Source organism: Oncorhynchus masou, chromosome 13 (assembly GCF_036934945.1).
Source record: "Oncorhynchus masou masou isolate Uvic2021 chromosome 13, UVic_Omas_1.1, whole genome shotgun sequence".
In the NCBI taxonomy this organism is placed as follows: domain Eukaryota; kingdom Metazoa; phylum Chordata; class Actinopteri; order Salmoniformes; family Salmonidae; genus Oncorhynchus; species Oncorhynchus masou.
The window spans coordinates 35,174,741-35,193,164 of NC_088224.1; the positions used below are offsets into that span (position 1 = coordinate 35,174,741).

Below are 18,424 nucleotides of genomic sequence, written 5' to 3' on the forward strand. Positions count from 1 at the left end.
CGTTTGATGGGGGATGTACAAAGCTGGGACTATAACTGACGAGAATTCTCTTGGTAGGTATAATTGCCGGCATTTGATTGTAAGGAATTCTAGGTTTGGTGAGCAGAAGGACTTGAGTTCCTGTCTGTTATTACTATCACACCATGAGTTGTTAATCATAAAGCATACACCACTGCCCTTCCTCTTCCCAGAGAGGTGTTTATCTCTGTCGGCGCAATGCATGGAGAAGCCCGGTGGCTGGTCCGATTCCGACAACATATCCCGAGAGAGCCATGTTTCTGTGAAACAGAGAATGTTACAATCTCTGATGTCTCTCTGGAAGGCAACCCCTGCTCGAATTTAGTCTACCTTGTTGTCAAGAGACTGGACATTGGCGAGTAGTATACTCGGGAGCGGTGAGCGATATGCCCATTTACGAAGCCTGACCAGAAGACCGCTCCGTCTGCCCCTTCTGTGTCGCCGGTGTTTTCTGTCAGCTGCTGGGATTAGATCCATTGTCCTGGGTGGTGGTCCGAAGAGAGGTTCTGCTTTGGGAAAGTCGTATTCCTGGTCGTAATGTTGGTAAGTTGATGTTGCTCTTATATCCAACAGTTCTTCGCGGCTGTATATAATAAGACTTAAGATTTCCTGGGTTAACAATGTAAGAAATAATACATAAAAAAACTAAATAATGCATAGTTTCCTAAAAACGCGAAGTGAGGCAACCATTTCTGTCGGCGCCATTTCAAGGGGTGTGAATACTTTCTGAAGGCACTGTATCTCCAATGGGCTATATATGCTATTGGTTGACTGTAAGAATTGGTTGTACGACAACAAAAATGTTGTTAAAAGTACCAATACATTGACCTAGAACATGCATGGAGATCTATCTACTGGGTGTGCAGGTTTCTGGTCTAGCCCAGCCCTGCCATCTGCTTATTATTTGTATTAGACACTATTGATTTAACTATTCAATGATTTTTTGTTTTGGAGTAAGATGGATGTCTAAACCCACTAACCATTTGCATAGGCATTTTTTGTATGAAATGAAATAAAATATTGACATTGATTATCCTACCAAAACTATGATCTTGGTTGGGCTAGGATAACAGTACTTTAGTTCTCAGGGCGGGTGACATCACAACACAATATGGCTTTGTCTCACTTTGTCTTTCTTGATTACTTTCGTCCTATCTCCTCACCTGTATTATATCGCAACTGTATTGGAGGAGAACGTACAAGGTCACTACCCTCTGACCTTCTCCAGGAGGGGAATCGAGGAAGGATGAATGAAGAAATAGCCTAGTACTCACCTGTCAACTCGCTCTCGTACTACAGAAACCCTTCTGCTACACTCACTGACCTCCTTTTCTGCGTCATCTTCAGCAGCCAGCAGAGCAAACTGTGTGAACGGAGTCAATCTAGCACCCACAGAATACATTTTGTGAGTATTTAGTTCTGCTAAAACCACTCAGATCACATTATCGGCGGCTGAGTTATACTGTCGGTGGGGTAGGAGGTGGGGAAAGCACTGTGATTGTAGCAGAGGTGAGCTGCAGGTGAGTTCTAGTAGCCACTATGATGTGATGTCATCTCCCCTGAGACTTGAAGTAGTGTCTTCTCCTGTCTATCATGAATGTATTTATATTTGAATACCATAAGCATCTCAGCTGTGGGAGGATCTCCTCTGGCAATTTGCTTTCTTCTGCTATACTCGCTGTCCTTCTTTTCCAGTGGTTGCCATGCTACCACAAGGTCATGCAAACTCACATTCAAAGTCCAATGTGACATCAGCAAAGAGACATACTCTGACTATGGCATCAGATAGACAGTCAAGATCATGGATCTAAAAAATGGAAAGGATGCCCATAAACAGAGAAAGAGAACATTCTATTAACTACTGTAAGGGGTGCGTATCTGGTGGCAGGGAAGTCAGACGCAGGAGAGCAGAACTTAATAATAGCCGGAGAAGTTTAATAGTAAAACCAACGGCGTAAGGAATACAAAGTATGGGCACAATATCCCAACGTGCACCAGTCAAACAAAATATGCACAAGCACGTACAATAAACAACATCACACAATGGGGGGGGGGGGCAGAGGGTTAAATACACAACACATAATGAGGGAAATGAGAACCAGGTGTGTGGGAAAACGAGACAAAACAAATGAAAAATGGATCGGCGATGGCTAGAAGACCGGCAACATCGACCGCCGAACGCCGCCTGAACAAGGAGAGGCATCGACTTCGGCAGAAATCGTGACAACTACCTATTTTACAACCAAGATATTTGATATGGCTTTGAGATATGGCGCGGTGCATGAGAAATACGCACCGGCCACTACGAGGGCATAGGCCTAATAGATTTCATGGGTAGTAGTCTACAATTGCAAAGTTTTTTTAGGACATGAAATTACTGTTGGATATCGATCCAACAGAAAAGGTCATGTCCTAAATATCTTGGTTGAAAAATAGTTAGTTAATAAAGTGTGCTTTTTCTACGTTCATAAGCATCGTTTCCCTTTTTTAGATCTATATTCTTCCATATTCTCATATCCATCTAACTGGCAACAAAGTCGGGGCAGGTCTCTTTGCTGATGCCGCATTGGACTTTGAATGTGAGTTTGCTTGACCTTAGCTCATCCGATCAGATACCCACTAGCAGTATTTAGAGTTAACGACTAATGTGTTTTGAGTTTCCACTTTCTCAGGTGTTGAACCCTCATTATTTAGCCTATGACAGAGTTCCCCAACTAGCGACCCGCGGCTGATTTGATTTGCCCCCCCCCCCCAGTTTTCTGAGCAAAGAAATACATATATATATATTAGGGACGATATTGCCACTCCTGCCATATCTTCAATTTTAGCCTACTAGAAAGTACAGTTGAAGTCGGAAGTTTACATACACCGTACCTTCAGGCGTTTGGAAATTGCTCCCAAGGATGAACCAGAGGTCTTGGCTGATTTCTTTTGATTTTCCCATGATGTCAAGCAAAGAGGCACTGAGTTTGAAGGTAGGTCTTGAAATACATCAACAGGTACACCTCCAATTGACTCAAATGATGTCAATTAGCCTATCAGAAGCTTCTAAAGCCATGACATCATTTTCTCTCATTTTCCAAGCTGTTTCAAGGCACAGTCAACTTAGTGTATGTAAACTTCTGACCCACTGGAATTGTGACACAGTGAATTATAAGTTAAATAATCTGTCTGTAAACAATTGTTGGAAAAATTACTTGTGTCATGCACAAAGTAGATGTCCTATCCGACTTGCCAAAACTATTGTTTGTTAACAAGACATTTGTGAAGTGGTTGAAAAACAAGTTCTAATGACTCCAACCTAAGTGAATGTAAACTTCCGACTTCAACTGTATGTGGCCTCAGTCCTGGAGGGAAGCAAAAGTCATTCCGCTACCTAAGAATAGTAAAGCCGCCTTTACTGGCTCAAATAGCCGACCAATCAGCCTGTTACCAACCCTTGTAAACTTTTGGAAAAAATGTTTGACCAGATACAATGCTATTTTACAGTAAACAAATTGACAACCGACTTTCAGCACGCTTATAGGGAAGGATATTCAAAAAGCACAGCACTTACACAAATTACTGATTGGCTGAGAGAAATTGATGATTAAACATTTGGGGGGCTGTTTTTTTTAGACCTCAGTGCGGCTTTTGACATTATTATTATTCCAGTCTGCTTCTGGAAAAAATGTATTTGTTATGGCTTTACACCCCCTGCTATATTGTGGATAAAGAGTTACCGGTCTAACAGAACACAGAGGGTGTTCTTTAATGGAAGCATCTCCAACACAATCCAGGTAGAATCAAGAAGTCTGACCGTCCGAGTGGCGTGGTGGTCTAAGGCACTGCATCGCAGTTGCTAGCTGTGCCACTAGAGATCCTGGTTCGTGTCCAGGCTCTGTCGCAGCCGGCCGCGACCGGAAGACCCATGGGGTGGCGCACAATTGGCCCAGCATCGTCCGGGTTAGGGGAGTCCCCTCGTGCTCTAGCGACTCTTGTGGCGGGTCGGGCGCAATGCACGCTGACACGTCGCCAGGTGCACCGTGTTTCCTCCGACACATTGGTGTGGCTGGCTTCCAGGTTAAGCGGGCATTGTGTCAAGAAGCAGTGTGGCTTGGTTGGGTTGTGTTTCGGAGGACGCATGGCTCTCGACATTCGCCTCTCCCGAGTCCGTATGGGAGTTGCAGCGATGAGACAAGACTGTAACTTTTTTATTTTATTTTAATGTTTAATAGTCAATTATATAGCTTCGGTTAAAAATAGCATTATTACAATATTTTTTTCACTGGCAAAAGCGGGCATCTGACAGGGATGGTCATCTGGCCCGGAGGGTTTCCAAAACCTTCCCGGGCCAGCGGGCAGCCCTGTATGTTGAGCCCTGAATTACTTTATAAGATGATTACTCATGATTTGGATCCAACCAAATCATGGGCTGATGCCACCAACTGTAAAAGTTAGTGACACCCGGGGAAAATGTTAACACTTAGGGTAGGTGTTGATTCATGGAAACAAATATGACACTCACTAATTTGCAATACAGCCTAAGTCATTAGCTTGGCTTTTATAACTTATAAGGCTTAAGCAGACAGGCAGAACAAGACGAAGCACAGAGTGACAGCAGAGAAGATGCTGAGACAGATAGACGGTACAACAGGGAGGCAAATAAAATGGCTAAAGCAGAGACACAGTTCTAGTGGTTAGTTGTATATCTAGTGCAGGGCCGTGCACAGACCTATGGGGGAATCAGATGCTCATTAAAAAAGGGCACCCCTCTTTCTTTTTTAACATGGACCTATTTATTTTCTGCAACAGCACACTAGTCACTCATTGTAAACTAGCTGGTGCCAGTGACTTCTAGTAAGCTACAAACTAGAAAGGAAATGAGTGACATCGGGAAAACGGGCTATCAGCTGATCCGATCCAATGAATAGTGATGTAAATCTGCTAGTTAGCTTTGCTGTCAAAATAAGCTATTTCTTACTTGATTTGAGTTTGTTCTGTTGACATCTGCCTCTTACTAACAAACACTTGAAATACCCCTTTCTCTGTCTATAGCAGTGAGACACACATGATAGGTCCAACTCAAAGTAGCCTACCTGTATCCAAACATGTAGCCCATAACCAGCAAGGCTCACTGCATGCAGAAGTCAGGCATGGCAGAGGGGGTATTTTCCAAGATTCAAGACACATTTAATTAGCTAGTTTGATGTGCAATTCCTCACATTTAAAATATATATTTTTAAAAGAAACAAAATTAAAAACAAAAGCCACCAAGCTGATAGGAGGCCAAAGAGCAATTTCTCATAGATTTAATTGGATATATTAGGACCCTCATTAGCCGACAGCTGGTCTTACTGGGGTCCGACACATAACAAAAAAGACATTACAGAAACAATACTTTAACATGTAGTGTGTGTGTGTGTGTGTGTGTGTCTGTGTGTGTGTGTGTGCGTGCGTGCGTGTGTGTGTGTGTTTTGCGCAACTATCAGTTCCACATACATGTTAGTACACACACACAACAAGTAAGTCACATCAGGGGGAGAAATTGTGCCGTGAGGTGTTGCTTTGTTTGTTTTTTGAAACTATGTTTGCTTTTCACTTGCGCTATATAAGATGGAAGGGAGTTTCCTGCTCTCATGGCTCTGTATAATACTGTACGTTTCCTTGAATTTGTTCTGGACCTGGGGACTGTGAAAAGACCCCTGGTGGCATGTCTGCTGGGGTAAGTGTGTGTGTCGGTGTTGTGTGTAAGTTGACTCTGGAAACAATTTGGAATGTCCAACACTTGAATGTTTCTAATCAAAACAAGAAGTGACGCAATCGGTTTTTCCTCAACTCTTAGCCGAGAGAGACTGGCTTGCACAGTATTAATATTAGCCCAATTAAGAGCAAGATGTGCGACTCTGTTCTGGGCCAGATGCAGCTTAACTAGATCTTTATTTGCAGCAATTGACCATATGACTAGCCAATAATCAAGATAAGATAAACTAGAGCATGCAGGACTTGCTTTGTGGAGTGTGGTGTCAAAAAAATCAGAGCATCTCTTTATTACATGCTGTCTAGACCGGGCACGCGCGTGCCTCCGCATATTGATTTTGTACATCCACACCAGACGCGTTCCAGACATGCAGGCTGAAGTATCAAAACGAACTCTGAAGCAACTATATTAATTTGGGGACAGGTCAAAACACATTAAACATTCATGGACATTTAGCTAGCTAGCTTGCTGTTGTTAGCTAATTTGTCCTAGGATATAACCATTTGGTTGTTATTTTACCTGAAATGCACAAGGTCCTGTCATGTCTTTGGCATCATTAAACTGAAGACTTACTTATCAAATAACTCTCTGTAATTATTATTACGCAATTAAACTGATTAATCATGTAACTGTAATTAACTAGGAAGTCGGGGCACCAAGGAAAATATTCAGATTACAAAGTTATAATTTTCCTAATACAACTTTTCAGATATTTTAATATCTGATCAGTTAGTCTTCTGATAAATGAATTCTTCTTTACCTCACGTAAGTCTCATTCCAAACATTGTAAATTGTTGGTTATCTGCACGAACCCAGTCTTCACTATGAGTCATCCATACATCAATTGTCTTAAATAATTTATTCATTAACTAACTCAACAATCACAAAAGTGCACACACAAACAAACAAAGTAAATATGGTTACAAGAAATGATAGGGGAATGTGCCCTAGTGGGCTAAACCGGCATGGACGGCTTGTTAGACAAAAGGGGAGTGGGGGTCAGCTGAGAAGTCACTACAGAGTTGATAATTATAACAATTGAAATGTTAATCCTTTGCACATGAACGCTCACTCATTCGGGAACAATTGCAATCATTATATATATTTACGCTCAGTGTGTTGTCGGGATCTCTGTTGAAAAGTTCATTTCTGTTGGAGAGTTGTCCGTCTCTCTCTCTCTCTCTGTCGTGGTTAGAATGGGTAGTTCAGTGACATTCATTCATGTCGTTATAGAATAGTTGTTTCGGTGGTTATTGTTCTTCGCGTTCAATGATAGTGAATTCCTAGCTGCAGACTAGTAATTAATATCAAAGACTTGTTCTTATTCTGTCGATATCAATAGTCTAAGAGTTTAACCACATGGGATGGTTAAAAGATTCAGCAATCGTCTCAAACCTTGGCCCTCTCGTTATCGAGGTAAGCTGGTCTGCAACCTTTGTCCTCTCGTAATTAAGAGAAACATGGTCTGTTGAGAAATGAAATTCTCAAGGTGGGGGTTTTATTCGGAAGAGCAGAAAAAGCTGTCTCATGACGCCAAGTCCTGGCTGTGTTCATGGGAGCGTGCCAGTGACTTAAGTGAAACTTAAGAAATATAATTATCTCACATTACATCTTTACATAGCATCCCAAAATTTCACAAAAAGTTTAATCTTTCCTCATTCATCCTGTACAGCAATTAGATGCAATCCTCATAACTGAGGCTATTCTATAAACAGCGTTATGGTAATGTTGCCGTATTGTCTCTCATGAGTTTCACAAAATTGTACCAAAAGGACCCGTTTGTAGCTGGATTCTTCACCAATCTTTTATACCTTCTCCAGAACATACAGTGCCTTGCGAAAGTATTCGGCCCCCTTGAACTTTGCGACCTTTTGCCACATTTCAGGCTTCAAACATAAAGATATAAAACTGTATTTTTTTTGTGAAGAATCAACAACAAGTGGGACACAATCATGAAGTGGAACGACATTTATTGGATATTTCAAACGTTTTTAACAATTCAAAAACTGAAAAATTGGGCGTGCACAATTATTCAGCCTCTTTACTTTCAGTGCAGAAAACTCTCTCCAGAAGTTCAGTGAGGATCTCTGAATGATCCAATGTTGAGCTAAATGACTAATGATGATAAATACAATCCACCTGTGTGTAATCAAGTCTCCGTATAAATGCACCTGCACTGTGATAGTCTCAGAGGTCTGTTAAAAGCGCAGAGAGCATCATGAAGAACAAGGAACACACCAGGCAGGTCAGAGATACTGTTGTGAAGAAGTTTAAAGCAGGATTTGGATACAAAAAGATTTCCCAAGCTTTAAACATCCCAAGGAGCACTGTGCAAGCGATAATATTGAAATGGAAGGAGTATCAGACCACTGCAAATCTACCAAGACCTGGCCGTCCCTCTAAACTTTCAGCTCATACAAGGAGAAGACTGATCAGAGATGCAGCCAAGAGGCCAATGATCACTCTGGATGAACTGCAGAGATCTACAGCTGAGGTGGGAGACTCTGTCCATAGGACAACAATCAGTCGTATATATCACAAATCTGGCCTTTATGGAAGAGTGGCAAGAAGAAAGCCATTTCTCAAAGATATCCATAAAAAGTGTCGTTTAAAGTTTGCCACAAGCCACCTGGGAGACACACCAAACATGTGGAAGAAGGTGCTCTGGTCAGATGAAACCAAAATTGAACTTTTTGGCAACAATGCAAAACGTTATGTTTGGCGTAAAAGCAACACAGCTCATCACCCTGAATACACCATACCCACTGTCAAACATGGTGGTGGCAGCATCATGGTTTGGGCCTGCTTTTCTTCAGCAGGGACAGGGAAGATGGTTAAAATTGATGGGAAGATGGATGGAGCCAAATACAGGACCATTCTGGAAGAAAACCTGATGGAGTCTGCAAAAGACCTGAGACTGGGACGGAGATTTGTCTTCAATGATCCAGTGAGACAATGATCCAAAACATAAAGCAAAATCTACAATGGAATGGTTCAAAAATAAACATATCCAGGTGTTAGAATGGCCAAGTCAAAGTCCAGACCTGAATCCAATCGAGAATCTGTGGAAAGAACTGAAAACTGCTGTTCACAATGCTCTCCATCCAACCTCACTGAGCTTGAGCTGTTTTGCAAGGAGAAATGGGAAAAAATTTCAGTCTCTCGATGTGCAAAACTGATAGAGACATACCCCAAGCGACTTACAGCGGTAATCGCAGCAAAAGGTGGCGCTACAAAGTATTAACTTAAGGGGACTGAATAATTTTGCATGCCCAATCTTTCAGTTTTTGATTTGTTAAAAAAGTTTGAAATATCCAATAAATGTCATTCCACTTCATGATTGTGTCCCACTTGTTGTTGATTCTTCACAAAAAAATACAGTTTTATATCTTTATGTTTGAAGCCTGAAATGTGGCAAAAGGTCGCAAAGTTCAAGGGGGCCGAATACTTTCGCAAGGCACTGTAAATGTTGTTCGGACCTCAAGTTCTGTGAGGTGGAAGAAATTCCTTTGTTCTCTATGAAAACTTAATTTTCTCTCTATAATGTGGCCATGAGGAGATAATCTCCTCCAGGAATTTACGATCTGAGGTCGCAGCAGCCTGAGTGTAGGAGACAGGGAGAGGGGGATGGGCTTGCTGTACCCAAAGAGGGCAACGTCATGACAGTCCTTTTTTTCTGGAACTTTGTAGAATTTTGATAAAAGGATGCACTTGAGCTCAATTTCAAGTCTCATAGCAATGGGTCTGAATATGGTATTGCTGTTAATTATTTGTTATCAATTTGCTAACATTTCCAAGAACCTGTTTTGTCATTAAGGTGTAATGTGTGTAGATTGATGAGATGTTTTTTAAAATCCATTTCAGAATAAGGCTGAAAAGTAACAAAATGTGGAAGAATTAAAGGTATCTGAATACTTTCTGAACTCACTGTTTCGCAAATTCCTAACATATAATAGAAATTGTAATTCATAACATTTAGGAATTGGTCGATGGACACCCACAAATGAATGCCTACGATACGAAACATAACGTATACTACATGTAGTGTTTTGGATTTACGTACAGAAAAGGAAATGCTCTGAGAACAGGTTGCAGTGCAGTGGTTGTTAGTCTTTCACCTATGTCCTTTTTCCTTAGTGTTGCACCTGCATTGCCCATTAACAGTACTAGCCAATTCCCCTTATTGTTTTCTGTCCACCCTCTGTAGGGGCACTCAAACAGTAGCACATTGGTACATTCCACTGTGGTACACAAACAGTAGCACATTGGTAAATTACACTGTGGCACACAAACAGTAGCATACAGTGGTACATTCCACTGATATACTGTACATGTCATTGATACATTCTTCTTCTTCTACTTTTTCTTCAGTGGTGTACATGTGCTGCTCATGGGACACTTTCCGGAGGCTGATGGTACAGTTCTGGAGGGAGGGCCTGCCCCCGGAGGACTATGCCTTCTTCTTCATTGACCTGTTCGGCCACAGCCTGAGGAAGCAGCCCGCTAGGCCCTGGTACAGAGGAGACTCAGACGACCACGCCGCCAAGAAGGCCTTCAGGGTGAGAGGGGTATGACAGAGAGGAATGAGGGAGGTCTGTAGGAACGAAGTGAGGGAGAGATTGAGTAAGGGGTATGGAATAGGGATTTAGTGGGGACTGCGTCTTTGGGTCTGGGAAAAGCGCAATAAAAATCTGATTTATTATTATGCTGTAGTTAGGACTAATATACGACTGGTATGAAGGCGGATGAGAGTTTTTTTTACCAGGTAGCCTAAAAAGAGGAATGGAAGGGGGATAGAATGAGTAGAGGATATAGGAGAGGGATTTAGTGGGGTACTGTAGCTATGAGTGATATTATGATGGGAGGGAGGGTAAATGAGTGATGACTGAGCAAGAGATAAGAAAAAAAGTGTTAAATCATGCAGCTGTATCTGTAAGTAATAAGAGGTTCATGTTACATTATTTTGATAAGGTTGTGAAACAAGAAGTTTCATCGGAATTTCAAGGAAATCGCATTAACCCGGTGAAAAATTGGAGTGTTTGCCAAAAAATGGCAAGGTTTTTCTGTGATATACGGTGCAATACGAAAGTATTCATACCCCTTGACTTTTTCCACATTTTGTTGTGTTACAGCCTGAATTTTAAATGGATTAAATATACAGTACCAGTCAAAAGTTTAGACACACCTACTCATTCAAGGGTTTTTCTTTATTTTACTATTTTCTGCATTGTAGAGTAATAGTGACAACATCAAAATTATGAAATGATACATATGGAATCATGTAGTAACCAAAAAAGTGTTAAACAAATTAAAATATATTTTGTGTTTGAGATTCTTCAAAGTAGCCCCCCTTTACCTTGATGACAGCTTTGCACGCTCTTGGCATTATCTTAACCAGCTTCATGAGGTAGAATGGAATGCATTCATCTGGAATGCATTTCAATTAACAGGTGTGCCTTGTTAAAAGGCTGTGCGAGGTTGCTGGATATTGGTGGGAACTGGAACACACTGTTGTATATGTCAATCCAGAGCATCCCAAATATGCTCAATGGGTGACATGTCTGGGGAGTATGCAGGCCATGGAATAACTGGGACAACATAAGGTGATGGCGTCAGATGAATGGCACGACAGTGGGACTCAGGATCTCGACACGGTATCTCTGTGCATTAAACTTGCCATCGATAAAATGCAATTGTATTCATTGTCCATAGCTTGTGCCTGCCCATACCATATAACCCCACCGCCACCATGGGGCACTCTGTTTACAAAGTTGACATCAGCAAACCGTTCACCCACACGACGCCATATGGTTGTGAGGACGGTTAGACGTACTGCCAAATTCTATAAAAGGACATTGGCGGTGGTTTATGATAGAGAAATTAACATTCCATTCTCTGGCAACAGCTCAGGTGGACAATACGGCAGACAGCAAGCCAATTGCACACTCCCTCAAAACTTGAGACATCTGTGGCATTATGTTGTGTGACAAAACTGCACATTTTAGCATGTCCTTTTATTGTCCCCAGCACAAGGTGCACTTGAGTAATGATCATGCTGTCTAATCAATAGGAATGATATGCCACACTTGTAAGGTGGATGGATTATCTTGGCAAAGGAGAAATAGTCACTAACATGGATGTAAACAAATATTTGTGCACAACATTTGAGAGAAATAAGCTTTTTGTGCGTATGGAACATTTCTGGGATATTTTATTTCAGCTAATGAAACATGGGACCAACACACAGTTTTTATTTTTGTTCTGTGTAAAATAATAAAGCAGACATTGAATATCCCTTTGAGCATGGTGAAGTTATTAATTTCACTTTAGATGTAACAATACACCCAGTCACTACAAAGATACGGGGTGGCCTTCCTAACTCAGTTGTTCACCATTATGCCAATGGATACTTTAAAACAGTTAAAGAGTTAGGTACTCCACAATACTAACCTAATTGACAGAGTGAAAAGAAGGAAGCCTGTACAGAATAAAACATTTCCAAAACATGTATCCTGTTAGCAACAAATCACTAAAGTAATACTGCAAACAATTCACCTTTTGTCCTGAATGTAAAGTGTTATGTTTGGGGCAAATCCATTACAACACATTACTGAGTACCATTCTCCATATTTTCAAACATAGTGGTGGCTGCATCATGCTATGTGTCACGACTTCTGCCGAAGTCGATTCCTCTCCTTGTTCGGGCGGTGCTCGGCAGTCGACGTCACCGGTCTTCTAGCCATCATTGATCCATGTTTCATTTTCCATTGGTTTTGTCTTGTCTTCCTACACACCTGGTTCCAATCCCATTCATTTGTTGTTGTGTATTTAACCCTCTGTTTACCCTCATGTCCTTGTCAGAGATTGTTTATTGTTGTGCTCGTGATTTATGGACTGGTGTGCGGCGGGTTCTTGTACCCACGTTTATTTTATTATGTACTTTGGTTTTGGAGTTTGTTTTACATTATTAAACTACTCCATTATACCAAGTTTGATTCTCCTGCGCCTGACTTCCCACCTACACACACACACACGCGCACACACACACACGACATGATACTATGGGTATGCTTGTAATCATTAAGGACTGTGGAGTTTTTCAGGGTAAAAAGAAATGGAATGGAACTAAGCGCAGGTAAATCGTAGGGGAAAACCTGGTTCAGTCTGTTTTCCACCAGACACTGGGTGATTAATCCACCTTTCAGCAGGACAATAGCCTAAAACACAAGGCCAAATCTATACTGGTGTTGCTTACCAAGAAGACAGTGAATGTTCTTGAGTGGCCCAGTTACAGTTTTGTCCTAAATATTGTTGAAAATCTATTGCAAGACTTGAAAATGGTTGTCTAGAAATGATAACCAAGCAATTTAACAGAAAATAATCATGTGCAAATGTTACACAATCCAGGTGTGCAAAACTCTTAGAGATTTACCCAGAAAGACTCACAGCTGTAATCGCTGAGTATTGACTCAGGGGTGAGAATACTTAGGTAAATTAGATAATTCTGTATTTCATTTGGGATAAATTTGCAAAAATGTCTGTAAACATGTTTTCACTTTGTCATTATTGGGTATTGTGTGTAGATTGGTGAGAAAACAAATCAGTTTACTCCATTTTGAATTCAGGCTGTAACACAACATAATGTGGAATAAATCAAGGGGTATGAATACTTTCTGAGGGCAATGTACTCTGTGTACCTTTTTTTCAAGAGAGGAATGGATGAGACAAAGGAATGAGGAAAATATGACTATGCCAAAAACATGCTACAGCTGAATATGTCTGATTATATCTCCCAATACACAGTAACACTGTATGACAAATATAGTGTGTTTAGCATGCAGATGACTTGTCTTGATGACAGTACCCAGACAGCAAAACTACAACCACACCTACAATGTTACGGCCAGTTAAAACTTGGTATTATGGTCAGTTAAACCAAGCTAATCCATTTTCCCAGCATACTAAACCATTTGACAAAACAAACTTGCACAGTGAATGGAAGTTATGTCAAGTTTGTCCCTCTGGCGGACATTTTAAATAGATGCAAGCCGGAACACAATAGTGGGGGGAACAACTTGCACCTCTAGCTATGTACAGCGCTGTCCGCATGTTTTCTAACCTTAATTAGCCATGTACATTAGTCTGTACTGTAAATCAAATGTATTTCACTCCTTCGCAAATTAAGTCTGGAGCTTTGTGTGTGCTACACCTTCTACGTACACTCTTAGAAAAAAAGGTGCTATCTGGAACCTAAAAGGGCTATTCAGCTGTCCCCATCGGAGAACCCTTGTTGGATCCAGGTTCCTTTCCATAGAGGGTTCTACCTGGAACCCAGAAGGGTTCTACCTGGAACCAAAAAAAGGGCTCTAACTGAAACCCAAAAGGGTTCTCCTATGGGAACAGCCGAAGAACCCTATGGGAACCCTTTTTTCTAAGAGTGTGCAGCATAAAGTTTGGTATGATTTTTAGATCCTTGAGTTTTTACAGAATGCAGGCTCTGAACAATATCGCCACATTCTTAAATTACAGCCATGTTTTTAGTCACAAGCTCGTGGAAGATCGGGCTCCTCATCTTAAAAGTGTCACATGTAGCACAGAGCCCATTTGTCATACATTCCTATGTATTACATAGGTAGAACATGACTCACGTCATGAGTGTTATAGATTATCCCTTGCCTAAGTGTATAAAGCCATGTTTAATTACAAATACTTGGTCAGTATGTTTAGTTCAGTTTTTTTTAAATATTGATTGCCGTCTCCTCTTGCGTCATTCACTATTGTTGTAACGTCTACAATACAATGAGAAGAGCGAGCAAGGAAATGGAAAAATCAAGTAGATTGGAAAAGTGAAAGAAGGCAGCATGTCACGATGAAAGAGTGAATGCATTGAAAATACAGAAAGACAGGGAAAAAAAGAAAAGGATGATGAGTCTGCGGTAGGGAAACAGAGGGAAGGAGTTATGCTAATCGTATGGGATTTTGCCTCACTATTAGCTATTTCAGATGATGGAATGTGGGAGAAAAAAAGAACACAGAATGTGGGAGAAAAAAAGAACACAGAATGGGCATCAACACTGTCACATGACCCGAGTGGCTGGATGAGTGAGAATCGCAGAATGGCGAACTTACTAAACGACTGAGAGTTTGACTGTGTGATATTAGATTGCTTCTTGTGTAAATATTTTCCGTTTGGATTTTAACATCCACTCATTTCATCATCACGCAACAGTTTGATGCATGTTCACTTGCAGTCTGACTTGTCATCAACCAAATTATACAGACTGCCTGAGAGAATGATATGAGAAAAAACAACACTGGTTTGGTCTGAGCAAGGCAGTTAACCCACTGTTCCCCAAGTGTCGAAGACGTGGATGTTGATTAAGGCAGCCTCCCGCACCTCTCTGATTCAGAGGAGTTGGGTTAAATGTGGAAGACACATTTCAGTTGAATACATTGTTGTTCAACTGACTAGGTATCCTCCTTCCCTTTCCCTTTCCCTTTCTTGGAGCTCCCAAGTGGTGCAGCGGTCTAAGGCACTCGAATCCAAGATGCATCACAACCGGCCGTGATTGGAAGTCTCATAGGGCGGCTCACAATTGGCCCAACGTCATACAGGTTTGGCCGGTGTAGGCCGTAATTGTAATTTGGTCTTAACTGACTTGCCTAGTCTTTTTTAAAGCACAGGTGGGTATACGGGATTTGAGAATTCGTCATTGGCTTTGATACTCTGATTGGTTAGAGATGATCCAATCACTGATTACTTTGTTTTTGTACAGCACCCCTCATTTTGACGTCATCACAAAAGATTTCAATGACGGCAGTCTGAAGTATGTGGCAAACATAGAGCTGCGGAAGAATTCAGTTTGACTCGACTCGTTGATTTAGAATTTTAGGACACCTGTAGGTACAGTTGAAGTCGGAAGTTTACATACACCTACACGGAACCCAAACCGGCTGCGCGCGTGCACCATCGTGCATAAATTCATTTTGTCCCCCTACACCAAACGCGATCACGACACGCAGGTTAAAATATCAAAACAAACTCTGAACCAATGACATTAATTTGGGGACAGGTCGAAAAGCATTAAACATTTATGGCAATTTAGCTAGTTAGTTTGCACTTGCTTGCTAATTTGTCCTATTTAGCTAGCTTGCTGTTGCTAGTTAATTTGTCCTGGGATATAAACATTAGGTTGTTATTTTACCTGAAATGCACAAGGTCCTCTTCTCCGACAATTAATCCATTCATAAAAATGGTCAACCAAATCGTGTCTAGTCATCTCTCCTCCTTTCAGGCGTTTTCATCATTTAACTTATATGGTGATTGGCATCTAAACTTTCATAATATTACCACGACAACCGGCAACAGTTCGTCTTTCAATCACCCACATGGGTATAACCAATGAGGAGATGGCACGTGGGTACCTGCTTCTATAAACCAATGAGGAGATGGGAGAGGCAGGACTTGCAGCACGATCTGCGTCAGCAATAGGAATGAATTCTATTTTAGCCCTTGGCAACGCAGACGCTCATTGACGTGCGCGAGCAGTGTGGGTGGAATAATTGAATAAGATAGATTCCTAGATTTATTTTGCAATGCTCGCGCACGCGACTCGTGCGGTGTAGTCAAGGTATTAGGTTGGAGTCATTAAACCTTGTTTTTTAACCACTCCACAAATTTCTTGTCAACAAACTAGAGTTTTGGCAAGTCGGTTAGGACATCTACTTTGTGCATGACACCAGTCATTTTTCCAACACTTGTTAACAGACAGATTATTTCACTTATAATTCACAGTATCACAATTCCAGTGCGTCAGAAGTTTACATACACTAAGTTGACTGTGCCTTGAAACAGCTTGGAAAATTCCAGAAAATTATGTCATGGCTTTAGAAGCCTCTGATAGGCAAATTGACATGATTTAAGTCAATTGGAGGTGTATCTGTGGATGTATTTCAAGGCCTACCCTCAAACTCAGTGCCTCTTTGCTTGACATCATGGGAAAATCAAAAGAATTCAGAGAAGACCTCAGAAAAAAAGGATGAACCAGACCTCCACAAGTCTGGGTCATCTTTGGGAGCAATTTCCAAACACCTGAAGGTACCACGTTCATCTGCACAAAACAATAGTATGCAAGTATAAACACCATGGGACCACGCAGTCATCATACCGCTCAGGAAGGAGACACGTTCTGTCTCCTAGAGATGAACGTACTTTGGTGCGAAAAGTGCAAATCAATCCCAGAACAACAGCAAAGGACCTTGTGAAGATGCTGGAGGAAAAGGGGTACAAAAGTATCTATATCCACAATAAAACGAGTCCTATATTGACATAACCTGAAAGTCCGCTCAGCAAGGAAGAAGCCACTGCTCCAAAACTGCCATAAAAAGCCAGACTACGGTTTGCAATTGCACATGGGGTCAAAGATCATACTTTTTCGAGAAATGTCCTCTGGTCTGATGAAACAGAAATAGAACTGTTTGGCCATAATGACCATCGTTTTGTTTGGAGGAAAAAGAGGGAGGCTTGCAAGCCAAAGAACACCATCCCAACCGTGAAGCATGGGGGTGGCAGCATCATGTTGTGGGGGTGCTTTGCTGTAGGAGGGACTGATGCACTTCACAAAATAGATGGCATCATGAGGGAAGAAAATGATGTGGATATATTGAAGCACCATCTCAAGACATCAGTGAGGAAGTTAAAGCTTGGTCGCAAATGGGTCTTCCAAATGGACAATGACCCCAAGCATACTTACAAAGTTGTGGCAAAATGGCTTAAGGACAACAAAGTCAAGGTATTGGAGTGGCCATCACAAAGCCCTGACCTCAATTCTATAGAAAATGTGTGTTTAGACCTGAAAAAGCATGTACGAGCAAGGAGGCCTACAAACCTGATTCAGTTACACCAGCTCTGTCAGGAGGAATGGGCCAAAATACACTAAACTTATTATGCGAAGTTTGTGGAAAGCTACCTGAAACGTTTCACCCAAGTTAAACAATTTAAAGGCAATGCTACCAAATACTAATTGATTGTATGTTAACTTCTGACGGAGGAATGTGATGAAGGAAATTAAAGCTGAAATAAATCATTCTCTCTACTATTATTCTGACATTTCACATTCTTAAAATAAAGTGGTGATCCTAACTGACCTAAGACAGGGAATTTTTACTCAGGTTAAATGTCAGGAATTGTGAAAAACTGAGTTTAGATGTGTTTGGCTAAGGTGTATGTAAACTTCCGACTTCAACTGTGTCAGAAAAATGTATTTAGAAACACATTGAATGACACATTCATACGTGGCAAAACAGATAGTCAAAAAAATTAATCAAAAGGAAGTGTTTTGAAGTATGTATCCTTTATCTGACAGATATAGAAAGCTCAGATTTATATATATAAAAAAAATGTGGGTTGACACGTACTCTTATGATGTGGAAAGAACCTATTCATCTCCAGTCATTTCTACAGACACCGGCGGAAGCAGTTGATTGAGACGCGGCCCAGAAGTCTCTCTTAAACACACAGACTTTGATGAACACAATTATTGTGCTATTTAGATTTAATTCATATTTTACAAGTACCATCTGCTGATGTCACACACGCTATCTTGAGTACAGCATTGGGCCAATGTGCCAATGATGTGTTGAAATTGGTTTTCTGTCCCCAAACAC

General features: G+C 41.2%; 1 protein-coding gene across 1 annotated transcript in view; it reads left to right on the forward strand.

Annotated features, from left to right (window-relative positions):
• Positions 1-18,424, forward strand: part of LOC135552152 (atrial natriuretic peptide receptor 1-like) — a 115,828-nt gene that overhangs the window by 25,308 nt on the left and 72,096 nt on the right. Inside the window, exon 3 of the mRNA XM_064983595.1 lies at positions 10,130-10,317. Coding sequence (XP_064839667.1) covers positions 10,130-10,317 — 188 coding nt within the window. The remainder of the gene's footprint in view (positions 1-10,129; positions 10,318-18,424) is intronic.